The sequence below is a fragment of the Sphaerodactylus townsendi genome, linkage group LG13, assembly GCF_021028975.2.
Source record: "Sphaerodactylus townsendi isolate TG3544 linkage group LG13, MPM_Stown_v2.3, whole genome shotgun sequence".
NCBI classification, from domain to species: domain Eukaryota; kingdom Metazoa; phylum Chordata; class Lepidosauria; order Squamata; family Sphaerodactylidae; genus Sphaerodactylus; species Sphaerodactylus townsendi.
In genome coordinates this window covers 15019913-15047620 of record NC_059437.1, presented here as the reverse complement: position 1 = coordinate 15047620, position 27708 = coordinate 15019913, and the positions used below count along the sequence as shown (strand labels likewise).

Genomic DNA, 27708 nt, shown 5'->3' with positions numbered 1-27708 from the left:
ATGGATTTGACCCCCACCTGGGATCAGTGGTGGGATCCAAAAATTTTAATAACAGATTCCGATGGTGGTGGGATTCAAACAGTGATGCTGCTGCACACACACACCTCCAGTCCCTATTGGGCAGGGAGGTTGCTTTAGTAACCCCTTCTCGGCAATCAGAAAAAATTAGTAACCACTTCTAGAGAAGTGGCGAGAACTGGTTGGATCCCACCTCTGCCTGGGATGGAGCTGTGAATCAGTGCTTTAAGCAGTTCATTACTCACCCCAAATGAACCCATCCCAGCAGTCAATCAGTGGTCGTTTCCCCACTAACCTCGACCACTCTTTGCTGCGCGCTACTCCCAGTGTGCGTCATTTCTGGTGCGCTCCCAGGCTTCCCCGCGCTCTGCACGGGGTCATCAAAAGGTGTCGTTTTGAGGAGCGCCAGGAATGACGCGCGCTGAGGGGGCGCAACAGCTGCATCATCGGGGCGGCTGCATTGTCACCGCCCCTGTAGTGGGGAGTGCCGGGGGACCCAGCGCTACTTGGGGAGAGTAGTGCACAGCAGCAGGTAAGTGGGGGAAACGACCAGTATTCAAGAGAATAGTCCTGGCATTCTCTGGAGTCCTGACAACTCATCAGGCTTCATTCATTCATTCATTCATTCATTCATTCATTCATAAATGTCTATAATTTAATTGTTGTTCTTGTTGAAACTCCAGAAAAGCTATTAATTCTTTGTCTCGAGCTTTTCCACCAGCTTACTTCATACTACCCTAGGACCTATTCTAGGATATAAATATTAGTTCTTTGGCCTTTCAGAGTGAGTGTGTTCTCGATCTGTGCACGCACCACCACTTGCGTGTGGGCTTCTCCTCTTCAGCACTGCTTTTCTTGGATGTCCTTTCAAATCTGGCAACTACCACGTCCTCCCATTTCTCTTGGTTAGCTCTTGTAGCGCTTTATGTGTGTGTTCATTGCTTAAAATATATTCCTTGTTTTACTATTTTTATTCTTTAATAAAACTATATTTTAATTGCACAACCACCTTCTCATCTGAGAGTTCAGTAGGGGCTATAGCAGGGATGGTGAACTTTTTTGAGACTGAGTGCCCAAACTGCAACCCAAAACCCACTTATTTATTGCAAAGTGCCAACACGGCAATTTAACCTGAATACTGAGGTTTTAGTTTAGAAAAAATGGTTGGCTCCAAGGTGTGCGTTACTCAAGAGTAAGCTTGGTGGTAGTCAGTGGCTTTACTTTGAAGCAACCATGTCTTCCAATGCGTGAAATCATGACCCTAGGAGGGTTTACTCAGAAGCAAGCCCCATTGCCAGCAACCGAGCTTACTCCCAGGTAAAGGATTGTGATTTTGTTATTTTCATGAAAATCAGTGGGGATTAACAGCACTTAACTTACACTGCTTCCCCAAAACTTGGTCTTAGGTTTAATGCTAATAATCAAGCCCATGGGCCCAGGCCAGCCTAGATGTGGAGGGGGCACTCTATTTGCGCGTGCCCACAGAGAGGGCTCTGAGTGCCACCTCTGGCACCCGTGCCATAGGTTCGCCACCACTGGGCTATAGTTTCCAGTTACCACCTCTCACTCTCTTATCTCCAGCTAATTCCCACAACCACAGTAGAGATGGCTTATGTAGAGTAACGTTACCCCAAACCTCCAGGAATTTCCCAAACTAAAGCTGGCAGCCCTAGTCAGTCCTGGCTTTCTTCCATCTAAATGGAGTAGGAGGTGTTCCAGGAAGAACCCAAGATGCATGATGTTTGACAGACCACTCATACAGAAACAGTGGCTTCCATCATAGACAGATACTTGTCTTGGAAGCTCCCAACATTTTGTGATTGGCAGTGGCGTAGCGCCAAGGGAACAGGGGGGTGCGATGCACTGAGCGTGCACCCCTGAGGAGACGTTCCCGGGCGTGGCAGGGGCATGGTGGGGGCAGACAAAGGCTTGGAGGGGCACAGGTCTCACGCGTGCACCAGGATCAGTTTCCCCTTGCTCTGTGACTGGTCCCTGCTGTTTGGCTCCATTTTATGGTTAGCTGCATACATTCCTCCACATGGCAGCCATTTTGTGGCGGCCCTCACAACCTGTTTCCAGTAGTCCTCACAGACTCAAAAGATTGGGGAGCCTTGATTTTTAGAGGTTCCCATGAACTGACACTCTTATGACATTCCAAGGGAGTGCTTTTCAGATGATGAAGTGCTTGGGTTGCCAACCTCTAGATGTTGGTTGGAGATATTCCACTATTACCACTGACCTCCAGACAACACAGATCAGTTCACCTAGAGAAAATGGCCGCTTTGGGAGTGGGACTCTATGGCATTATACTTCATTGAAGCCACACACACCCCCAACCCCTACTCTCCTCAGGCTTTACCCCCAAAATCTCCAGGGTTTTCCAAACCCATGGCAGGCACCCTGTGCAGTGCAATTCTGAGGGCCAACAAAATAGCCTCCTTGGGTTGACCATGACAAAGTTACTGACTCTACTGTCCCATTGATACCATGGTAGGGAAGCCTGTGGAACCACTGCCCTGAAACACCACTGTTGTCTGTTCTCTTCAGACACTGTGCTATATTTTTCCACTGGTTGCACAGCTCCCTTTGTGTGTTGCCCTAGCCCTGTGAGATTATGGTCTGTTGGCTGATGGACCCTGCCTTTCTTTTAGCCAAGAGTCTGTGACTGATGAACTGTGCAAAAGCCGGCATAGTGTATCTAGGAATATGGGAAAGGGTTAGTTATATTCCTTGAATCCTGCTGTGTACTCTGCAGAAATCTCTCCCGCTCTGAAAAAGCCAGGCTGTTCTTATGGGCCTCTTTGCCGTCGTCCCCCCCCCCCCTTCACTCTTTTCTCCTCCTCCTTGAGGGACAGGGCAGCTTTAAAGAAACATCTGGGCAGCGTTAGCTGAGTCTGGGATGCCTGTGAGAATAAGAGGCTCGTTTTGAGAAAGTGGAAGAGAAGTTTCCCTGCTTGTGCTGAGAGAGGAGCAAGTGGCAATAGCTGGACACACCACCAGACAGGTAAGGTGTTCTTGTTAGCCGACTGCCTTGTCGATAGCAGGAGAAAGAGCTGTGGGCTGGCTGCTTTTGTACCCCCCAGAAATCAGCTACATGCCGAGGCACATGGATAGATACGGTCGCTGCCTTCTTTCTGGGAGGGCTCCTGTGCCTTTAGCAACTAAGAAACCAACATTCAACAGGTTAAGTGTTGTACATCTCTGCCATTCTATGCCAGAAGAAGCCCTGCCTGTTGAATTCCAGGTTGGTGGAAGTGGCTGTGGTCAAGTTACAAAAGCCTTGCCAGATTTAAAAATGAGGAAGTGATTTTATCAAAGATAACCCAGGTTGTGGTAAGGACCAGAGTTCCTGTGCATGGGTTTCCCCTCCAGTGGAACTCAATAGAAGATTCTTAGTATTTGCTTTTTCAAGTCAGAGTGATGTCGTGGAAGAGAAAGGACCCGTGACTGGAAAAAGGCATCCCTGTTTGGGTGCAGAAGTTCCCAGGTTCAGTCTCTGTGCACTTAACCGAGTTCAGCTGGAGTTCAACCCTCTAAAGCCATTGCCAGTTAAAGAGCTCACAGCACAGAGCTAGATGATCTGTCTTGGTATATGGGAGGGTTCCAACCCCCCACTCCCCATCCACTGGTACCACTTGGGAGGGTAGGATTGCCAGATCCAGGCTAAGAAACTCCTGAATGTTTGGGGATGGAGCCTGTGGAGGACAGGGACTTCAGCAGGGCACAACGCCATATAGTCTCCAAGAGAACTGACTTCTGTAACCTGGAGATGAAGTGTAATTCCGGGGGATTCCCAGGTTCTGCCTGGAGGCTGGTATCCCTAATATAAGGTAGCTTGACACATTTGACTGGGAAGATGCGAGTTCAAATCCAGTGCCTTAATTGACAAAGTACATCTACATCCATGTGGCAGTTTTTCTAATCCTGCCAGCTGAGAAGTGCAATGGTTGTTCTACTTTTGAGATAGCAGGGAGTGGATTATGCTTTGGGGAACTGTTCACTAAGAAGAGCTATTCCGTCTCACTGGTTAACGAGCTGAGTTCGAGACGGGCTTGCGGAGGAGCTTTGGGCTCCAGTTAGGGTTACCAACTCTAGGGAAGGAGATTCCTGTAGATTTTGGAGGTGGAACCTGGAGAGGGCAGGGCATAGGGAGGAATAGGTATAATGCTTTAGAGTCCACCCTGCAAAGTACCCAGTTTCTCCTGTGCAGTCTGGGAATCGGTTGTAATTTGGGAAATCTCCAGGTCCCATATGGCAGTTGAATACCCCACAAGCTCCAGTTCCTTATGTATAAATTGGGAATATTAGTAACCTGCCTTGAAACGTTGCTTGGGAGTGCAATCTAGTTTGCAAAACACTTTGCAAGTTAAAAGTGGTCAATTCCCAAGAGAACATTTACCTAGATTGTAGGGTTTCAAGATGCTCAGGACCAGCATTATTCTATCAGTTTCTACCAGCATGGCCAATTGGCCATGCTGACAGAGGCTGATGGGAATTGTAGTTCCTGAACATCTGGAGAGCCGCAGGTTCCCTACCCCTGATCTAGATTCTACCAAGTTTCAAAAGAATCAGCACCTTTTATCCAGGTTCCAACATCCTCACTGCAGCATGTTTCAAGTGAAGACGTCTAGGCCTGCCCCTTGCAGGGGGTGCCTGCTGTCAGGGGTGCAATTGTTAAGCTTGCAGCTCCACAATTTCAGAGTATCTTTAGGAGACTCTGCTGATGATACCACCCAGGTTTGGTGAAGATTGGTTCATGGGGGCCAAAGTTATGGACCCTCAAATGTGTAGCCCCCATCTCCTATTAGCTCCCATTGGAGTGTTTTTTCAAAAAGGTGCACATACAAGCAGGTTCAGGAAAATCCCGTGATAAGGGTAGGGGGAGTGCCAGAAAAGGGACTGATCGGTGTTCCGCAGTTCGGCAGTGGGGAGATCGCGAGGAAACCTGAATATTTCGGGTGACTATCCCAGGGTTAATCGCCAGTGGGAAATCGCCCAGTGAAGTCTCAACCGATAGCATACTCTAAAGTAATGTTTTACATAGTGTTTCTGCTGGCAACCACAATAAATGAAACAAAAAGAAATCTGTGAAGTGGTGATACACCAGTGGCATCACACATCTGTTGTGTGTAGAAAGGTCCAATTTCAGGTTAAAAATCTCAAGTAGCAGCAGGGTCTCCTCTTGAGATTCTAAAGAATTGCTGTTAAGCAAGCATTTCATAACTGGATGTGCAAAGGGTCTAACTTTCTATAAGGCAGTGTCACATGGGGTCTTCTTTACCAAACCAAATCTCACAGCCTTGCCCATGAAGAAGCTTCATGAAAGGGATTAAAGTAATAGCACTGTGTGCTTACATCAAAGGCAGACCCCCATTTTTTTAATGGGGGGAGACATTCATTGGTGGTGAAAAGTACAGCCCATGGTGACCCCATAGTGTTTCAAGGCAAGAAACATTCAGAGGTGGTTTGCCATTGCTTGCCTCTGCATAGCAACTCTGAATACCTTGGTGGCCTCCCATCCAAGTACTAACCAGGGCTTATCCTGCTTAGCTTCTGAGATCTGATGAGATGAGGCAGGCCTGGACTGTCTAGGGGCGTTTCCCCACTCACCACGATCCCCCCTATGCCGCGCGCTGCTCTCAGCTGCTCTCAGCGCGTGGCATCCCTGGCACATGCCCAGGCGACCCTGCTCCATTTACAAGAGCGCCAGGGATGCTGAGGGGGCGCGGCAGCATCAGGGCAGCTGAACTGTCGCCGCCCCTGTTGTGGGGAGTGCTGGGGGACCCCGCGCTACTTGAGGAGAGTAACGCGGGGCTTAAGGTAATTGGGGAAAGGCCCTAGGTCAGGACAGCATTTATTAGTGAATGATAAAAGAACAGCAAGAGACTACAATGGTCTCTAACCTGACCCTCTGTCACCAGACAAGGCCATCCACCTATGTCATCCACCTCACAGTATGTTATATTTTCCCAAAGAGGATTCTGGGTTAGAGTGCTTCTCAGGGACCAATGGGACCAATTCAGCTCAGGGCCACAACACTTAGTCCTTACTGTGTAGGAATGCCAGGTCTTCCACTATAGTAGACTTATTGTCCTTGGCTTCCAGTAACCCACTTCTGACCTGTGCAGTAGCAGGAGCAAAATGCTCTAGCAATGCCCCATGTTTAAAAAAAATAATAGGGATTTGGGAGACTGTTAGTGTCGTGGCAACACATGATGTCTCTTCCTGTTACATGACAGGAAGTGACGTTGCAGCTTCACTAGGAATCATGCAACACCAAGCCCTCATCTATCATCCTTACTCTTGCAACTGTTCCCAAACTGAAATGCTTTGTCCCTTTTTGGAAATATAATGTATTGCTCATTAGTATACTCACAGCCCCAGAGGAACAAATAACACTCCCAGCACCATTTCAGATTGGGAAAACAGCAGGGGAAGACCTTCCAGTTCCTTTTGTGTGTGTGCCATGCTACTGATCTAAATTGGGCCCACATGGGCCTGGGAAGCAGAGAACTTCACAACATTGCTCTCCACTTTGATCTCTGGGGAAAGCGTAACATTTGGTTGGATTTGAATGAAGCCTTCCCAAGTTTCCCAGTGTTATAAGGCCCCTACACCACATTGGCACTCGTATATTTCCAGACCAGTAGTGCAGGTCATTACGCTTTAGGGCCTTGGGGAGAAGAACTGATCTTTAAAGAGAAACACCCCTGCGTGCAAATGTTCTCTGTCTTGTTAACCGCAAAACTGGCATAAAGGAGGAAAAAACAGCTGGACTCCCTGGTTTGTTTGGATTTTGTCGTACTTCTTCCTCTCCCATTTGTCAAACTGATGCGTAGGATACCGGCTTCTGTGCGTTGTCAGACACTCCTTGTTATTCATTGTTTATTTGTTAAGATTTTCAGCTACTTAACTGTCCTTCCCATCAGTCTTCTCTGTGTGTGTATGTTTCTCTCCCTTGGTTTGGCTGTTTGGCTTTTCCATTCCATTGACCCAAATCCATAGTAAACATAATGCTGACGTCTTTCATTTTCCTTCTTCACTGCTACTAATGAAAGGGCAAAATGATAATGCAGATTTCAAGAAGCAACAACTCTCACCAAGGAAACCAAACTCTGGTTCTCCTTTGTGCAGCTACAATGGCTGCACCTCATTCTCAGCTGGACTGTACCTCATTCTCAGCTGGACAGATGTGCTATTAATTGGCTGTGCCTGCTGCAAACCATTTTTCGGAGAATCTTTCCCCCCTTTCTGTGCCCCCGGCCTGTTCCTCTGTGTTAACTAACAGTCACTTTTGGCTCACATTACATAAACAATGATGGAATCGGACCAGTGAATTAGTGCCAGTGCTCTAATACCTCGACTGTTTCATTCACCCTGTCTAATAGTGAAGTGGGCATTTCCTTCCCCAAGTATGCAGAAAAATATGACTTTGGAAATAAACCAAAAGGCTAACAAAAACAGCCTGATGAAGCACTAAAGTATGGAAGCATGAGAGTCATCTTGAGAGCAAGTTAAAGAGAAAAGCAGAAGGCGGTAGGGAAATTAATTTGCTCAGGCCCATAATTGCTTATATAGTCCTGAAAGGAATCTTGGAGGGTCAAGAAGATCATATGCAGTTACAGAGAAGGTTATCATGTCTTTGGCTAGCCAGCATGGTGAAGCGGTTAAGAGTAGGTGGAGTCTGAAGAATGAGGTTTGATTCCCCACTCCTTCACATGAGAGACGGACTCTTATCTGGTGAGCTGGATTTGTTTCCCCACTCCTCCACATGAAGCCAGCTGGGTGACCTTGGGTATGTCGCAGCTCTCTCTGAACTCTCTCCGCCCCACCTACTTCACAAGATATCTGTTGTGGAGAGAAGAAGGGGAGGAGTTTGTGAGCCACTTGGAAACTCCTTACCGATGAGAAAAGCAGTGTATAAAACCAAACTCTTCTTTTTCTTTCTGTTTTGTTTGATGGCACCTAATTTACCCTGCTTCCCATTTGTGCAGTTTGTCTAATTGTTTTACATATATGCAAGTTTCTTTTAATGATTTCGGTTGTTTTCTGGCTTGGGAATCCCATGTTAGAGAGACAGGTGGCATAACATGTTTTACATAGAATTTTTTAAAAACTTTTTTACTTCATAGGTGACACTTTTGACTGCAGATATGTATGTTCATCATTCCGCATGTGAATCAGAACTGAAATCTTTCTCTGTATCTACCACTCCCCAAGGCAGGGATCATTCATTGTCTGTTTTAATTATTTATGTGTGTATTTCAAAGAATGATATACAGTCTTTCCAAATGTTCAGAGTGGTTTACAGAGACCCATGGAAAATTCAACAATATATTTCATTTATTTTCAGCATAAGTGCCCTCAAAACTTTGACTATGCCTTCTAATGTTCTTCAGCATCCATCAAACAGTTGATTTATCAAGTCATACTTCCATCCTGCGTTGCCTTTAAAAAGCACCAGACAGTAGAAGTGGCCCCCGTCCATTTTATCTCTCACAATAATCCAGTGAGGTAATTTAGGCCAAGGCAGAATAACTGTCCTAAGGTCACCCTGAGAGCTTCATGGCTGATGCGGGATTTGAATTCAGGTCTTCTAAATAACACTCCAACCAAAGTACCAGACTCGAACTGAAGGCCAACATTTAAAATGTATTGTCGAAGGCTTTCACGGCCGGATTCAACTGGTTGTGGTGGGTTTTCTGGGCTGTGTGGCCGTGGTCCAAACAAGATCCACCAGACCACGGCCACACAGCCCGGAAAACCCACCACAACCAACATTTAAAATGTTTTACACATTAATACTAAACAAAAACTAATGCTCACTGTAGCATCATTCTGGCTGTAGTTGCTGCCCAGACAGAATGGACATGTTTATACTTTGGAGATCACCTTAAAGCTTTCAAAGACAAAATAATCCCTGCAGTTGTTACAGACAAGACAACCTCTCCACCTATTGACTGAAGAAGTAGAAGCTTCTGTCCTATGAAACGTGGAAAAATCACCAAGAACTTTTCTTGGAAAATTTTACTTATAGAAAGTTTTCTTAGCCTTTTGTGGACTTCAATGGAATTCTAGTTGTTATGTGAACTTTCCGAAGAACTGTACTTCTTTATCCTTTGAGGATTCTTTATTCTTATATCATTTGGATTCTCTCATATTATGTCACTTGTTTATGTATATTAGCTGCACTTTGTATTAAATATTTTAATATGCATCTTTGCATAGTATATTCATTGTAGCCGGCAGTATAGTGTTTTATATATTTTTGTCACATTTGGTTGCATTATTTAGAAGTAAATGCCGTTGATTGTCAGTGTTCAAATGTTAGCCTGGTAGATTGTCCTTCCTGCTTTAACCTTGTTTCTCCTCTTGTTGGTCCCAAGCTTGCATTGTATCCTGCTCCAAATTATCCACTGGGCCCTGTTGGGATAACTCTGCCAGCCAGGTCTCTCCTCTAGGATGCTTCAAGGCACATCTAGCCTCCTGCTGTTTCTTTGGGCCGAGGTGGCATTATCCACTTGGTATGAAGGTAGGCACTGATGTTCCAATTCAGAATTTAAAAGGAGCAGCCGTTTTTGCTGCCATTGGACAGTTGGGTAGCATGCAGAAGTCCAGTAGGCGTAGTGTCATGTGCTGAGAAGAGCCCACCTTTCCAATTCCTGCTGCAGAACTGAGCAGGTGAAGCAGCCAGGTAAACAGAAATGGCTTTTTCTGCTTATGATGCAGCTGAGAAATCTGGCAAGTGGGAAGACATCCAGCTTCATGCCAGGGAAAACTTGGCTTTTGAACACCAGCCTGTCACGCAGCTGAAAAAGTTCAATGGATATTCAGCTGCATGTTCAGCTTTGGAATGGACAAACAACACTCACCCCCACCCAAGATCTGTTTCAGCCTGAAAAAATGATGAAGGGTGGGGGCGAAAGTGCTGCATCCCTCCCATGTGCCACAGCCCCTATCTGAATTGGGCCCTCTAATACTTGAGTAAGTTTCCCGCAGCTGCCATGGAGCTGTAGGAAAATGAGTTGGATTAGGTTGAGTCCAAATTGAGTCATGGCCCAAGATTTCATTAAGTGTGGTATACCTCACCATAGGTATTAATAGCACAGTTGTTAATTAGTTCTGTTTCACACTGAGGCCCTTTCCACACAAATTCTCTAAAATGTTTTCCGTCTCTCACCCCCCCCACCCCCACCTCCTTACAATGATGTATGTCTGCACACATTCCCTTGAAACAATTTCTGGCTGCCATTACCTGATTTCCCCACCCCCCCTCTATTTTTCCCCTCTCCCAGCAGTGGCGTAGTGGCTAAGAGCAGTGGCTAAGAGCAGGTGCACTCTGATCTGGAGGAACCGGGTTTGCTTCCCAGCTCTGCCGCTGGAGTTGTGGAGGCTTATCTGGGGAATTCAGATTAGCCTGTACACTCCCACACACGCCAGCTGGGTGACCTTGGGCTAGTCACAGCTTCTCGGAGCTCTCTCAGCCCCACCCACCTCACAGGGTGTTTGTTGTGAGGGGGGAAGGGCAAGGAGATTGTAAACCCCTTTGAGTCTCCTACAGGAGAGAAAGGGGGGATATAAATCCAAACTCTTCTTCTTCTTCTTTTTAAAGTTCTGTGTGAATCAGTCCTTCATTGTTTCACTGCCTTGTTCTGCATTCTATACTCCACACATACTCAGTGCTTCAAAAATTGCCTCCCCAAAAAATAAAAAACAAACAAACAGAATAGTACTGCAAAAAAACAAGTGAGGGGGAACTGCTGAGGTGGATGCTCAGGAAAGCAGAGAAGCATGGGAAATATAGTCAATAGATCGCACAGCAACGAAAGACGTTTTCAAAACGTTTCAGCCAGAGAATCATTTTAAAAGGGGATTCATTTAAAACATATTGAGCCATTTGTAACTCTAAATATAAATATCTGCAAAAGAGGAAAACTCCAGACATCTGACAAAGTGAGCTTAAACTCACAAAAGCTTCTGCCAGAATAAATTTTGTCAAGCCTTTCAGGAACCCCCAGGCTTCTGGGGGTTTTTTGTGACCTGGCTAGACATGGAGAGCGCACCTAAGCAGGTCTACTCAGAAGTAAGTCCCACTTTATTTAGTGGGACTTACTCTCAGGAAATTGTTCTTAGGATTGCAGTCACTGACTTCTTTGGGGAGCATTGGGCAACGGTTTGAAGACGCCATCATAGACATACTGGCCATAGGATACCATACCAGTTAGATTCTTTCTCAAAAGTTGCCCAAAAGTTGGTCCAAGAAACAACAGAAGATGAGTGACCAAAAGGGAAAAGTCAGTTGACAGGCAATGAATCAGCAATTAAGAACCCCCCAAGGGTTAGTGGTGAGTCTGCCTTGCTAGGGGGTAGGGTGAGTGTGAATCTTCGGGGTTAGGACCATCTCCAGAGCTGAGTAAATAACTCATCTCCGCCTCATAGCCGCAAGAGCAAAAACTAAACTTTTCCATATGCCCTTGACTGCGGCTGGCACACAGAGTACTTGGCAAGAGCTGGTTCGTCTGGACTGCTTACAGACAGTAAGCAGAAAAAGCGCCTGTTTCCTTTCTCAGCTAAGATGTCAAGCCTCAATTTCCTTGGCTCATGTGTCATATTAAAAACCCATCCCTGGCGGTCACTAGTAGCAAGCAAAGCTATTTTGAGCAGAAGAGGCGGTCACAGTTTTTCCTGCCATACTTTAAAATTCTCTCTGAAATCTTGCACAGTCGAGCACAGCTGGATGCCTGCGAGACTTAAAAGATCTTTCCTGTAGATTTTTTTTCCTGGTCAAACTCCTACAGCTTTAATAGATGCATGACAGGAAGAACTTTGGCAAGGAAAGCTTCTTTCTGAGTCTCCGGACCAAAAGCCACTCCTCATTCTGCCTATCACACAACGCAGAAGCTTCGCCAGAAAGACACTGCAGTGACAAACTTGGCTTATTTTGTTCTCCTATCCACATTTCCAGATAGTGAAAAACAGAGGCAGCAGTTAACAGTAACTGACATTTGTAGAGATGACTGCCTTGAAATACTGAGAGCAGTACGGGTCAGAAACTTACAGAATTCCCTTATGAACACAAGGCACTCTCTTCCTCTCCTCAGCTAACGGTTTTGCCTGTTTCTCCTCACAATAAGGAGAAAGGAAATCATGCCTCCTTCCTCTCTGGCAGCCACAAAGAGACAAGCATTTAGGAATTACTCCAACACATTAGTGTATTTCCTACTTCTTTGGAAAAGGCATTCCTGTTGTTCTATTTTCAGCCCATGTGAAACATGTATTTCCAATAATTATTCAGCACATGAACGAAGGAGTGGTAGAAAGGCCACCCCAAATGGGAGAGGTTTGGGTTTTCAAACGGTAGCTGGACAGAGCCAAGGAATGGGCTGGGGGCACGTGGCATTAATGTTCCTTAATGCTGTTTGGAGGGAAGCCTGTCTCCCGGTGTTATTTGGAGGTATGTGAGGTATGAATATCTCAGCTGTCAATAGATTCCGGGCTCAGTTGGAACAGGCCTGGTCTACCTCTGGTACAGTTGTCAATCTCCAGGTAGTAGCTGGAGATCTCTTGGAATTACAGCTGATCTCCAGGTGACAGATATCCGTTTCCTGGAAAAAAATGGCTGCCTTGGAAGGTGTATTCTATTGTATTACAATCTATTGAAGTCCCCCCTCCCCCCACCTCAAATCTCCAAGTATTTCCCAACCTCAAGCTGGCAACCCTAATTTGCAGGTATTCAGCTACAAGCCACACTTAAAAGACATGGTCAGGGGGTGGGGAGGATCCCCACATTTTTTTATTTTTTGAAAATCAATTATATTCTATTGTTACATCATTACATAAATTACAATTGTACACAACTATATTCAGTTTGAAAGTCAATTGACAAACTTTGATATCTAAATAACAGACCATGCAATTTTACGCATTACTCTATTACTAAATTTAAATATGTAATTGAAGGTTGCCGGTTTCCTTCTTCGTACCTTATCTTCCCCAAACGTCACAGTGCACTTAGTTTTACTTTTCACAGGGTGTCATCAACTTTTGACAATGCAAGCCACAAAAAGAAACGTTATGCCAAGACTACACAACACATATATGCAGTGAAAGAAGTAATTATTAATAAATATATCAATAGATGCAAAGGTAAATAAACAGTATCTAATGCTCTGACTACCAAAAACCCTGCAAATTTGTATATCAGCATCCAAAAGACGTCACAATGTAGAATATCTAGTGTCAGATAATCAGCAAAATATCAAACAGTTTATTGAAAACATCAGTTCATAAACATTAAACTGTTCATAGACAGGTATTCCTGATAATCATCATCATCATCATTGTTTTGCTGGGAGACACACTCCCAACTTCCTCAGCAGAGAACTGTGTAATTGGTAAGGAAGAAAACTTCTCCCCTATATCAAGTTGTGTAGCTTCATGTTGCCCATCGATGCCATTCCACCTTCATGTTTGCCCACCAATAAATATTCCTTTGCATCTAGTGATGTATTTATTAATAATTAATTCTTTCACTATGTATATGTGTTGTGTAGACTTGGTATAGTGTTTCTTTTCATGGTTTGTATATTTTTTTACTGTACCCCCTTGTATTTTGTTTCATTAAAAAAAATTCAGCCATCTTTCCTATTAGGGTGCATCTGGATCTTCTAGTGCCTACCATAAGTAATCCTTACCACCATAAATAAATTTAGCACCAGAAAAAGATGGTTTTGATGTCTGCATTTCAACTCAGAAAGGAAGGGTGATGTGGTGACCATATTTATGGTCCCCGGAGATATCTCAACTTTGGCTCAAGAAGGCTGACTCAGCCTTTCTCTTCAAGAAATGGAATGACTGACATCCCACATTCCTGAGGTTGAAGACCAAAAGTCTTGTGAGGGGTGAGATTTGAAGATGGTAAAATAAGGAGCTGTCACATAGATTCATAGAGTTGGGAGAGACCACAAGGGGCATCAAGTCCAACCTATAGCACACACAATCACCATGGGAACCCTGTGGCAAATATAAAGTTTAGGGCGACTGTGGTCCAGCACTTTTATTTTGCTAAAAAAAATAGGAGCACCTTAGAGGGAAGGAGGCCCAGTCTAGACAAAAGTCATCTTGTGGTAAAAACATTCCTGGAACTTATCATTTCATACTGAAGGAGGTGGCAATTGAATGTGGGAAGAAAATACAAATATAGCAGGAAAGACAGACAAGAACATGAAGATCTTTTTTTTTTTTTACAAAAAAAAGGAGCATGTGAATCTGTGCTTGGAACTGAAGTGACATAGTCCAAGAATATTTTCATCTACATGCGTATAACTAAAGGAACAAAATTAATTTTTTGTAAGTAAAACAAAAATATGCATACTTTTTTTTTACTTAAGAACAGCCATTTCAATTACGGTCACTAGATTGTATAATAGCCTACCTAGAGATATTCCCTGGGCACCGATTTAAAACTATTTTATTACAAAGCACGTTTTTAGTGACAGGCAAGTTTCTGCTAATCTTCACATTTGCTAGCCAGTTTCATTGGATCTCATTATTTTACAGCATTTGAGCTGTTTTATTTATTTTGTCTGACTACATATTAGTGTATAGAAGAAAGAGAGAGAACGCTGCCTTGTAGTCTGTAATAGCAGGATGTCAATATTTTTAAGTAAAGCAATGGGGCATTGGTGCCTCTCTAACACCTATAAAGGGGAACTGCAGAATCAAGCCAATTACATGCAAGGGGACCAAATTGCAACTAACACAGGGCTCTGTTTTTCTTCTTTCAATGCTTTATCAAAGAGAAGAAAGGCACAGAGAGAGAAAGGAAAATTTAACCCTTAACCCTCCTACTACTTTGTTGATGAAAAAGCGGGGAGATTTGAGCTGCTTTAATTCCTACTGCAGAAAACCCTTCCTTTTCCCCACAGGGATAAAAAGACGCTTAAAGATGCTTTCTCCAGCAAGAAAACTGCGGGGGGGGGGGGGGGAGTCCCTACCCCATGGAGAGCTCATCAGTAAAGCAATTCTGGCAGCTACCGGGTTTCCCCGAATAAAAGACAGTGTCTTATATTAATTTTTGCTCCCAAAGATGCGCTATGTCTTATTTTCAGGGGATGTCTTATATTTCTATATTCTGTTCGTCAGGCATGCTTCCAAACAAAAACTTTGCTACGTCTTACTTTTGGGGGATGCCTTATATTTCGCACTTCAGCAAAACCTCTACTACGCCTTATTTTCCGGGGATGTCTTATATTTGGGGAAACAGGGTAGATTTGGAAAAGGGAACCAAAATAAGCAAGGCAGAAATAGCAGCGTCGTCCATTTCTCAACCAGCTTTCAGCGTTGCAGCTTTTTCCAGGAGGCGAACTGAAGCTTCGTTCCAGCCCATAGCCACACTCCCGAATCACATGAAATATCTACAAAGACCACAGTACCTCTGATCCTGGGCAGAATGCCTTTGCCGTAATGCATCATCACAAGCAGACCACACTTGGGGTGGGAGAAGGGTTTTTCATCTCACCCAACATGGCAGTTAGCTAGGCTTGAGTCTTGGCATCTTTCCTTTTAAAATTCCTGTCAACCACAGTAACTGACACATCTGGGATTCTGTTTAGCAAAGATGCTGTTTCAAGGCTAATGCGGCTATTATGCAGGCACTCGGGCATGGTGACTAAGATTAGGAAGAGAAATTTTTGAACATTTACAAGTGAAAACTGGAAGGTTTCAGGAAAGTGAGGAGGATGAACTATGACCTCTCCCCAGTGGAAATGTGACTTCATAATCTGGAATGCCATCAGCAAATTAATTTATGGTCATTGGCCACTAAAGATTTTTTTTTCTCCATTTGCATTCCCATTCAGTTATGCAAAACAGTGGAGAAACAGAGACTGATCCCACGCAACACAAACGGTTTTCAGGTTGCAAAATAAAGCGTTCCCTGCTGGAATTCCACACAGCTTTTTCCTCCAGATGTTTGGAAAACGTTTTTACTTTTTTCCCCTCAAAATATTTTATTTTTTAAAATACTAAATAGCATTTTATTTTTCCCTGAAACATTTTCAAAATGTTCCCTGCTTGCTGTGCAGAAAGCTGGAAACTTTACATTTCCCAACTGACTTACCAGCTTCCACTTTCATTTTCTCTGCAGCTTGCACCCAACATTTTGTACTTCTGCAGAGATTCTTCATTTTCAACGGAGATTTCCTCTGCTTGCAGTTCATCTGTGTGCAATTTCATTGCATACAGTACATAAAGTTAGTTTGGACTGGCACACTCGTGCAGATGTTGTTCTTTTTAAAAATGAGACATCTTCGAAGCTGCAATGACTTGATATGAGAATCTGTAATACATGCATATTTTGAGTCATCACCATAGGCGGAGTGAGAAAAAACTGCCCCCAGTGCGCGTGCACACTCTGCGCCCCTGCCACAGCATCGTTCGCCCCTGCCCCACCCTGGAATGCCCCCACCACACCCCCTCCACAGCCCAACCATGCCTCCGCCACGGCTCCCCCCACCCCCTGCCCCATAGGTGCTGCACTACTGGTCATCACAACTTCGAAGATGTCTCATTGGGGGAAAAAAGAAAAAACGGCACATGCACAGGATCGCCAGTTCAAACTAACTTTATTCGTGTACTTTATATAATGAAATCACGGACGGATAAGCTGCAAGCAGATACAACCTCCGTGGGACCCTTCTGCCAATGGTGGGCAGCCTTCACTAGCCTGCAGCAGTATAAAATGGTGGGTACAAGCTGTAGAGAAAATGAAAGAGCTCCTAATGGTGTGGGTGAAGGCAGTAAAAGGACCCTTTGGGGTTGAACTGCTTCATTTTCCCATGCTGTGCGGGAGGGGGGAAAAAGCCAAAATAGTTCTTTTTAAAACGTCAAGACGTTTTATTTATGCTATGCAGAATCACCCTGGGTTCATTTTATCTCCACAAATGATTACTATACAATCTCATGTCCAGCACAGAAAGGAGGACCCTCCAAAGAGATCCAAGGTGCCAATTCATTTGAGAAGATAGCAACGGAATATGTTTCCCAGTCCTCATAATCCTGTAAGTGGGATCTCAGATTCTGCTTAGCTTTTGGTCTGGAAAAGTTGTACAGATACTCCAATGACAATATTATAATGAATGCAGTCTCTCAAGGCTTTTTCATGTTAATCAAAGTCAGTATTCTAGGCTGGGTTCTGTATCCAAAGAACAAAGAAAGGAGTTTGAATCCATTTTATAATACAGACATTGGAAAGTCTTGCAATGAGCAAACAGTTGTCTGCTTGGAAGACTGCTTCTTATACTTAATAGGTCTGGCACAAGACCTGTTTTGTCTGCTGGCGTATGACAGCAAGTTTACTCACACTGTTGCCAGGTAAGAGGTGGGGGGGGGGGGCAATAATTGTACAAGAGTCCTTTTCTGAGAATTCAGTCATAGCTTTGGGAAGCCAATTAATGCACACATCCTTTGCTTTTCACAGTGGATTTTTTTGCATATGAAATAGTTCAACCTGTCTCTAGGGGTGCGACTCATCACATCTTGATTCAGCCCTCTTTCCAGAGATGTTTCTGGATGTGACAAGTTGCTATCAGGAAGCCCACAATGGTGCATCCTGTCATAGCACCCCCGTTTCATCCTCCACAGCTTTACCGGCAGAAAGACCAGTCCCGAATCCTCTAGAAGTTAAACTGTACTTTCTTGTGCCTTCAGAAAGAAATTTTTAAAGAAAGGGATTGACCAGTTTCAAATCAGGGACAGTGATTTAATCATCAGAAAAGACTACACAAACAGAAAATTGTCATTGCTGACCACTGTGAAACCGTATTCCTGAGTAGGAACTCTGTGGAGGTGGTTTTGACACGGTCTGATTTTCTCTCCCTTGTGCTAGGATCTGGCTATGCTGCTGCAGAAAGGCAGACCAATGAAGTGTACATTGAGGAAACTCCACAGGTTTCTCCCCCACAGCACAGAGGTAAAGGTTTTCAACCAACAGCTCCTAAACTGAAGTAAAAATAATCTTAAACATTCTCTTGGGGGAGGTCCTTGAAAGTGTGGTCCTGCCTAAACTAGCAATTCTGAACAAACATTGTAACTCATTTCTTTTTTCTCTTATTCACAAACAGAATGTATTGAGTTCCTTCCTTTGAGGCAATTAACCAAGAATCTACCATCTTAAGATGTTTGACTATCTCCAAATGTTCTCATTTATTTCATGTTAAAGCCATGTGTCGCAAGTTCTTGATCTGCTGTTCTGGAAATTCTTTTTATTGTTTTCTGGGGGGGAAACATAGGGGCAGCTTGGAACATCTGTGGCAAAATGTCAGCCGCTCTTTCTGGGAACAAGCCTTTCTAGTCAGTCTGAAGAATGTCAGCCATGGGATCCAGTGGGGACAGCCAGCAACTGTTGTTTACTCCATGGTTGCGTTGATTTCAAGAAATAATGGCTGGTACAAAGAAGAAATTAGTCAACACCAATACGATTTATTCCAGTTGCTGAAACCAATTAGAGGCAGCTGGTGGGGAAGTATGCAGGCTGAATCCTAGCAGAAATTCAACAGAGCTGAACCTCCAGTTCTGTTTTAATGCTTGGAACAAGTTAAGAAACAATCAAAAGGAGAAGCCCATGAGTGGAGTATCTTTCCACTCAAGTGAAGAACTACAGCTGCTCCACACATCAGAATACAGCAAACTGCACTATGTAGAATCTCATCATTAGTCCATCTCATGCTGTGTAAACTGTTCTGACTAGCATTGGTTCTCCAAGGTTCTCAGGTTAAAGTCTTTATATTACTTCCCTTATACTACTTGCTCCAGCCTTACAACTGGTAACTTATGATGGAAATACAACAAAAACCTTGCTATAGGAGTCATAGATCATCTTTCCTTCAAGAATTTGGTAAATATTAGGACAATGTATCAATCTCTTATTGAGAATTCAATTGTGCAATTTGAAGTTACCCTTGCAAATCAAATTATTTGAGTCGTAAAGACTGTAATAAATATTATTTCTAGACTAGATGTTAGATGTTTTAGTTTTGACCACTGAGGAAGGCATTTGGCTGAAATGTCTCTGGTGAGCAAGGATCAAAAATTGTCTAGCAGTTCCTATTTGTGTAATGTGTAAGTGAACATTTGTAATGGAGGCTATTATAGACCTTAAAATGTATTGAATGGTTTTAATTTGTAATAAATATGTATTTTTCAATATTTTTATAATTTTGCAGTTAGTGGCCTGCTATTTGTATTTTCTTGAGCTTTGGGTATTTAACTCTGTTCCAAGATGAGACCAGGGCACAATTGCAAGGAGGGGCAGCAATGCACCCCCCCCCCCTCCCCAGGAAATGGCACCCGGGGCCATAGTCCCCTCATGCCCCCTCTCACTATACCAGTGGGTAAAATGCCAAGATAGCAGAACTGACTGTACCCTCTGGGTGACAGGAAGTGGATTCCTGTTTTGAATGTGCTTTCCTGTTAAAAAGCCATGAAAGCAGAGAAACCCAGAGAAAAGAAAATAGCAGGGAGAAAGATTCTGCCCCTCCACTTTGCTTGATATGCTGGCTTTCAAGTCGCAAAAGTGTTTTTAAAAACCCGTGGGAGATCATTCCAGAAATGCAATCCTCCACGATCCTTCTCTTAAAGGCTGAATGGGAACACGGTTCATTTTACCATCTTGTTTTCTGCACAGGTGGAGTGACTCCCTCACACACAACTAGATTAAGATAAAGACGCCAACTTAGCAGGCCCAATTCCTTACTTGAGGTGAACCCTGGCATCTCTCATTTTTAGTTAAACACAGAAAAAGGGGGGAAATGCTGCAAAATTATTTTGGTACTTTGGCGATTTTTTCTGGCATTACAATCATGACAGCTTTGGGTCTTGACAAGTAGACCCTGAAGTAAAGCATCTCTTTCTCATTCGCTCTAGTGCCCCAGTGGTGTCATCGATTAAATATTCACCATGGGGAGGCTACCTGTTACTCTCCCCGGGGAGGGAATTACCTCAGCAGCATGGGGACACGCTGCGAGCTTTCCTGCCACCGAGGATACCGCTTAGTTGGCCGGAGGTCGGTCCAGTGCTTACTAAACCGCCATTGGTCTGGGATGACCTACTGCAGACGTAAGTGACCGTCTGTTGTGTTTGGATGTTGGACCAATTCCTGTGATCTGTTTCCCCACCATGGCTGTTTTCAGGACATCCTGCCCAAGTTGAGCCAATCTTCCCCCCATGGTTAACAGAGCAAATCAAAGCGGCAGCAGGCTTACAGCTGTTGTATGGTCCCCTAGGGCCTGGCCCACCATCCTAGTACATTCCTGCATTTGTTTCTTGGAAATAGATTTATTTTCGGCATAAGTACCCACCCAGCAGCTCCACAAGCAAATCTGGCTCGCCAAATGAAGTCAAAGCGAAAGAAAAACATGCTCCGGTAGGGCTTTGACGTTTTTCACAGCTGTTAAAGGGATACAGCTGATGCTGTGCTTCTGGGCCTGAACATACAAGAAAGGGGAATGCTGCATTAGAAAAAAGAAATTGATATGCTGTTAGGAGCTGTTCTAGGAAAATCAGCATCTCATTGCACAAACACCAAACCTGTCAGGGTTGAACACCATCCTTATAACCTACCAGCAAAATGCTGAGATTCAGCCTCCAGGTAAAAAAGACAAGTAGGCAAACCTGTCAGGTGGGCTTTGTTTTCAGACTGCCTGCTCTCTCCAGTGCTTCAGCTAGTTTGAGGCCAATTTAACTGCAAACCCTTCAAGGAATCCAGGGCCCCTTCCGCACACGCAAAATAATGCGTTTTCAAACCACTTTCACAACTGTTTGCAAGTGGATGTTGCCATTCCGCACAGCTTCAAAGAGCATTGAAAGCAGTTTGAAAGTGCATTATTCTGCATGTGCGGAATGAGCCCAGGGGATTGTAATTTCATGGCCAGGTTTATTGGTCTGTGAAACTGAATTATGAATCTGGAAATCTTGACATGCTTTTAAGTGAGGCACAGTTTCCCAGCATTAACCCCATAGTATGGCAGTCATATTTCCTATCCTGCCGGGGTTTTGTGGGGATAGCATAATTATGTGTTCGAAAGCTGCTGTACCAACGTTAACTCTCACTTCTCTCTCTGGTTTCAGAGATCCGATGCCATACTTTGGCAGTACCACACCATGGTTCATATCAATGCACAAATGGGGTGAAGCTGGACTCCTACTGTTCCTACACTTGCCAGCGTGGGTACCACCTGGAAGGAGATCGCAGGCGCATGTGCCTTGAGGACGGGCACTGGAGCGGCAGTGACCCAATCTGTGTAGGTAAATTCTCACCCTACTTAGGGCCAACCTTAACCCTTCACATACAAGGCCAAACAAAGGAGGCACACCTATTGTCCCCAGTCATGCTTCACCTTATTTCTTTTATTCTAAAGGATTTATATGCTGCTTTCAAATCCAATTGGGATCCCCAGTATATTAAAAATAGCACCAGGAAAGTAGGCTTTTTAAAAAGTATCCTAGATCAGTTAGCTCAGAATATGGCTTACTTCTGCTGTGATAGTGATTGCCAACTCCAGCTTGGTGTCGTGTTTAAGAGCAGTGGACTCTAATCTGAAGAACCAGGTTTGATTCCCCACTCTTTCACAAGAGCGGCGGACTCTAAACTGGTGAACTGGATTTGTTTCCCTGCTCCTACACGTGAAGTCTGCTGGGTGTCCTTGGGCAAGTCACAATTCTTTAGAATGCTCTCAGCCCTACCTATCTCAGAAGGTGTCTGTTGTAGGGAGAGGAAGAGAAGGTGATTGTAAGCCCCACTGAGAATCTTTACAGGAAGGAAAGGAGGGATATAAATCCAAACTCTTCTTCTTCTAAGAACCAAAGACAGAAAACTCCTTCTTGGGATATTCCTGGAGATATGGGGCTGTGCCGGAGAAGGAGAATGAGGTCACTGGGAATGTGATGGTACAGACTGACCTCCCAAACTGCCATGTCATCCAAAGGAGACAATTTCTGCAGTCTGGAGATCAGTTTTAGTTAGGGAGAACTCCAGGACCCAGCTGAAAATTGGTAACCTTAGCTCTTTGTCACAGCAGGTCAAAACACAGCACCTCCATCCATAAAAGAGTCTGCAATTGAAAACGGTAGATTTTAGGTGATTTCAAAATAGTTTCAATTTGTATGGAGAATACTGGTTTATCCATGCTATAGTGTTAAAACTGGTGCTGCAACAGCCTAGTTATGTTGGCTGCCCTCTTCTGTTCATGGTTTTAAAGGATTAGACAGATTCATGGGGGGATAGGTGGCTACTAGCCAGAGTGACTAAAGGAAACCTCTGAATCACAGTGCTAGGAGGCAACATCAGAGACAGGCCCAGAGGCGTAGCAAGGTGGGAAAGCACCTGGTGCACCGGTGTTTCCTCCGCCCCTGCCTCCATCACACACCCCCAGGGGCACACGCCCGGTGTGTCATGCACCCCCCCCCCAAATCCCCTTGGAGCTACGCCTCCGGACAGGCCTTGACCTTCATAACCTGGTTGTTGACTCTCCAGGGGAACAGATTGGCTACTATGGGAGACAGGATGCTTGACTAGATGGACTACTGGTCTAATCCAGAAGATTGCTTCTTATGTTCTTGACAGTCGTGCTCTCCCCCACCTCCCACCCAACCAACTCTGGGCTTTATGATTTCATGAAGGCAATAAGAGTTCTTTATAAGAAAATCTTTCCAGCTGGCTCCAAACGACATTTTCCATGGATCCCGAGGGAGTTTGAATGATGGTTTTAAAACAGATCAATACCTCTTCATGTCCATGACGGCTTTGGAAATGGAAGAAATTCTCTACCTGCCAAATGCTGCAGATTTAATACGGGATGGAACTGATCACAGCCTGTTTCTAGCTACTGACTGTTGATATGGAGTGTGCTCAGGTAGATGAATTATAGGTTTAATATAGCATGGTTCTTAAGTGAGCTATGAATCAAATAGGTACACATGACCTGAACTAGTAACAAGTCACCATAGTATAAAAGACAAAAACGCCACTCTAGACTGATATGGAAATTCATTCCCACTTGCAGCTTGTTTCCATGGAGTTCCTTTCCAATTCTACCCAAACAGATATAGACCCTCCAAAAATCAGGTGCCCTGACTCTCGAGAGCGGATAGCAGAGCCTGACAAGCTGGTGGCTACGGTGTACTGGGACCCCCCACGGGCCACGGACTCTGCTGACGGTGTCATCAAACAGTGAGCTTGTGGGAATGGCCCCCAGAACCTACTTCCTGGTGGGGATGGCTTCAGTTGAGCCTTGACACAAAGTACCAGCAGGGTTGAAATGGCACTTCCCACTCACCGTACTGTCCTGACTCAGGTCTCTATCTTTTGAGTCCAGCGTGATGCTTCGAGGCCCAGAACCAGGCTCTGAATTTCCAGAAGGGGAGCATGTGATCCGCTACACCGTGTACGACCAGGCGCACAACCGAGCCACCTGCAAGTTTACTGTGAGGGTTCAAGGTAAGGGAAAGGAAAGAGGACACTGACTTTTCCACATTTCTGGAACCTATCCCAGTGTTTGTGGGTTGGAACTTGTCCATTTCAGGCTAGGCATGTAGCTAGAGTGAATTCCAAAACTTTGGCCAGCAACTACCTTTGCCAGCTGACAATTTTGAAGGGGCTGAGTATTCTGCAGTATAACTGTCACACACCTCACTTTTCTTTTCCTTTGAATTTGTGGGAGAAGTTGGGTTTTCTGATCAGTTATAAAAGTATTTATGTTGTATTTTCAAACACTGACTACCTTGACATATATTATCTTCGTAACCCTTGCAACAAGCCTGTAAGATAGGTCATTATTATAAGAGAGAAAGGATTATTTTTAGGGCTGAGATGAACAGATAGTGAATTAATGTCAGAAATTCAAACCAAGACTTCCCAATTCATAACTCAAGCCGATCAGTTCCTATTGGGGTACTAGTTTTGCATTTATTGAGACTAAAGACTGATTCTCTTTGTGAGTAGAGCTGCCAGTATTTAAACTTCACTATGATTAGACTTCACCTCCCGTTGTAGGAAGTGACTTTGGAGAAATATGGAATACTTGAGGAATCAGCTCAGGGCTTCTGTCAGGGCCTTCCACAGCCTCTGTTAAAGTGAAGGGAATCCTCAAAGCTCACTTCTTTTCCTTCCTTCAGTGATACGATGTCCAGTTCTGAAGCCACCAGAACACGGTTACCTCACATGCACCTCAGTAGGCAACAACTACGGCGCTACCTGCGAGTATCACTGCGATGGCGGCTATGAACAGCAAGGTGCCTCATTGCGGGTCTGTCAGTCCAGCCGCCAATGGTCAGGCTCTCAGCCTACCTGCACACGTAAGTGCTTGGGGGGGTGTATCCTTTTTTTAAAAATCCCATCCTTCCTCCAAGGAATTTCTCCCTCCTTCATGGTTCCCTCACAGTGAGGGAGATGAAGCTGTGCGTGAGTGGTCCAAGGTCACCTGGTGAGCTCTCACGGCAAAGTGGAAACCTGAACCTGGATTTCCACAGCTCTAGTCTGACATAATGAATTCTGCATCGCCCAGTAGGGTCACGTTAACAACATTGTACAAGGCAGGTGTACGTGTCATGTTTGGAAGAGATGATATGGGAAGGGAGTATTGGATTCAATTGCCACATGTTTAATACTGTTGATGGTTTCTCCAGTTCTCTGGACTCACATTGCTCCTTTTCTCACTACAAGGTGTAAAAGGAGAGTATTGATGGTAAAGGCTACAGGGAAGGTCAATCAGAACCAGCAAGATGAATTAGGCATTCCAAACTTTAGACACATACCATGTCTACCTGTAGCCTTCCTGGAACGAAGAACATAAAGCAAAAAGGCTACAATTGGAGGGCAGAAAACAAAATGGCGGCTATTGTGTACCGGATGCATGTGTCGGTAGGAGGAAAAGTCCTTGTCTAAGCTGCATGCAGGAAAGCCGCAGAAAGTGAGAAAGCTAAAGAAAAGCAGGCATCATTGTGACAATTAAAGGCGGTTCCTGAGTCTGGAAAAACAGGAGGACCATTGACCTAGAAAACTTGGGCTGCACTGCTGGATAGATCTAGTCAGTTCCAAACTATTTTGATTAAAATGATGCCCTTGATAAACAGGACAGAAGCGGTACAGTGCAATCCTAAGCAAAACTGCATTCCAGAGTTCATTGATGGAAATGAGCTGGGAAGGAGGTGACTCTACTCAGAAGTGTGCTGTTAATTTTTTACAGAGTTGAGTCCACTGCCCAATATATACAAGTATTTATAAGAACTACGGTTAGTAAAACAGCCTTGGAGAGGCTTTTATTTTTCCTGAGAGACAGAGAGAAGGGAATTTCTTCTTCTGTGCCAGGGCCCGCAGTTATACAACACTGGCAGCTTTCCTCCAGCCTGCTAGAAATTTCATAGTTGCTACCTCCCGATATACTAAAAAGACACCAAAAACCCCTCTACCTCTCCACCTTACCTTAGCCATGCAGATCAACACGGAGGTAAACTCTGTTGCCGGCCTCATGGACCAGTTCTACGAGAAGCGCCGGTTGCTCATCATCTCTGCTCCTGACCCCGCCGACCAGTATTACAAGATGCAGACTGCCATGCTGCAGGCAAGTGTTCTTGGCCCTCTGTGCCCCCGTTCTCACTGCTCCCCCACAGACTAAGTTCTGACCAGACACTTTTCTCTCTGCACAGCAATCAACCTGCGGGCTGGATTTGCGTCACATCACTATCATCGAGCTGGTGGGGCTGCCGCCCCATGAGGTAGGGCGGATCCATGAACACCAGTTGTCAGATGACATCATTGAAGGACTCAGGTTAGTGCGAGCAAGTTGGGATACGCAAGGCAAGGGTGGAGGAACCCCAACTCATCTCTCAAGGGATCAGTATCTTTGGATATGCAGATTGTATTGTTTAATATAAGAGCACCAGTGCAGTGGATAAGCTTGGTGGGCTCAAAAAACTGGTTCAAATTCCCACTCTGGAATGAAGGGTAGCTCATCAAGTAGGTACCAACTTCAATAGAACCTGTCCCCCACAACAAAGAAGTTTAACATCTAGAAGGGATAGAATATAGAGATAGCAATAAAAGTAAGGTTGTTGATGAAGTTCTTAACTTGAAATGGAGACACACTGGTGGGTATGACAGAGGGCATCTGGTGCTGCTATTGAGTTTACCAGGTCAAAGCAGGATCCTGACTTCTCAAGTCAAGATGGGGAATATCTTAGACATGTCTGAAATCTTGTTCTCAAGATTTCCTCAACCCCTTAAGGACTGGTTCTGCATGAGGGAAGCCATTTCCTTCTTAAAGTTCTTTGGGGTTGGACTCGATGGCCCTTGTGGTCTCTTCCAACTCCATGATTCTACTCATCTCTTCCACCTCCTAACATGTTCTTAAAGGAGCATGACCACTCTTTATTCTTGCCATGTACATGAATGAGTCAGCTTCCTAGTGCTTCAAGTAGCTTATCAATGAGAAATTAAACTTTATTTGCTATTGGGGGAGGGGTTTTTTTTTTTACAACTTTGCACCCTTTTTTAAAGCATCTTTTATATTGCAGTTTAGAATTGCAAAAACTGAACCTCTTATGGTGGCATGAGCTGCCCTGAGCCAAACACTTTAAATACATAAAATTCAAACTAGGACTAAGTTAGCAGCCCCTTTTCTCAACCATTACATTCTCTGACAAGGTATGTGGTGAGTCCTTTAATTCAAGTTTCTCCTTTCTGCAGACAGTTTCTGCATATCACCCGTTCACGTTTCAGCATGGTGTTTGTTGACAAAGACGGTGTGGACCATGAGCGCTACATCCAGCCCGTCACACCCGAGGAGATCTTTTCTCTGGTCGATACCCACCTGTTGACCAACCAGGAAGAACTCTGGAGGAATCAGAACGGGGGCATGTGTGACTGATGGTAGCTGCTCCACCTATAAAGGCAGCTGTAGGCCTTTCACTCCCTCGTCTTCTAAAGAGACTAGGCCTTTCTTTCAACATTGTATGTGACTGCGGGTGAAAGAGGATGACGACTGCAGATGAAAGAAGAATTGCTTATTTTGAACCTTCAAACAGAGAGCAGGTTGCTTCTCCAGGGCTCTGCGTTGCAACACAGACTGCTATAGGATTAGGGCTGCATTCACATGAACAAAAGCAAATCATTAATACGCCGTGTGGGCATCGCATGAGACCACACATCTGACTTTTGTACTGTGCTCAAGAGGAAGAGAAGATACTTCACGTGTGAAGTATCCCTTCCCATCCAAAGGGTGGGCCCCCTTAGTATCATTATGTCCAGATTGCCCAACTGTACCGTTGACTCTTTATGCAGGGTATGCATTCTCTGGTCAGAGGATTTCATCCAGACGAGTCACTAGAGGATATCCATAAAGCTCTGTTTTCTCAATCCCACATTGCCCTCAGCCAGTAGAGGAAACTACATTCTGGTTCTGTTCATGTAAATTGTTCTTTTTATGAGTAGAGACAACCTATTTTAGAGAGTGTGTATTTTTGCTCTCTGATGGGTTTTAACTCCCTTTAAGGTAAAGTTGCAACTATCTCATGGTGACTCCATCAAGTGCCACCTCATGGGGTTTTCAAGGCAAGAAATGACCAGAGGTGGTTTGCAATCGCCTTCCTTTCAACATCCTTGCTCACTGAAAACTAAAACAGAACTGCTGATACGAA

The 27708-nt window shown here is 44.5% G+C and overlaps 1 protein-coding gene across 1 annotated transcript; it reads left to right on the top strand.

The window, feature by feature from the left end:
* Positions 1-2899: 2899 nt before the first annotated feature.
* On the top strand, positions 2900-27708 carry SRPX2 (sushi repeat containing protein X-linked 2). The gene is made up of 11 exons (XM_048513693.1): positions 2900-3022; positions 9405-9550; positions 17906-17989; positions 19942-20133; positions 21145-21321; positions 23119-23245; positions 23391-23512; positions 24190-24369; positions 25501-25634; positions 25720-25841; positions 26759-27708. Exons 2-11 carry the CDS (start codon positions 9481-9483, stop codon positions 26937-26939), a joined length of 1389 nt encoding a protein of 462 aa, XP_048369650.1. The 5' UTR covers positions 2900-3022; positions 9405-9480; the 3' UTR covers positions 26940-27708.

Coding starts and splice junctions, on each gene's coding strand:
- SRPX2 (XM_048513693.1), top strand. CDS start 9,481: ATGCTTCAAGGCACATCTAGCCTCCTGCTGTTTCTTTGGGCCGAGGTG. Junction 17,990..19,941: donor TTCTCCCCCACAGCACAGAG/GTAAAGGTTTTC, acceptor CATTCGCTCTAG/TGCCCCAGTGGTGTCATCGA. Junction 23,246..23,390: donor GCTGACGGTGTCATCAAACA/GTGAGCTTGTGG, acceptor TTTTGAGTCCAG/CGTGATGCTTCGAGGCCCAG.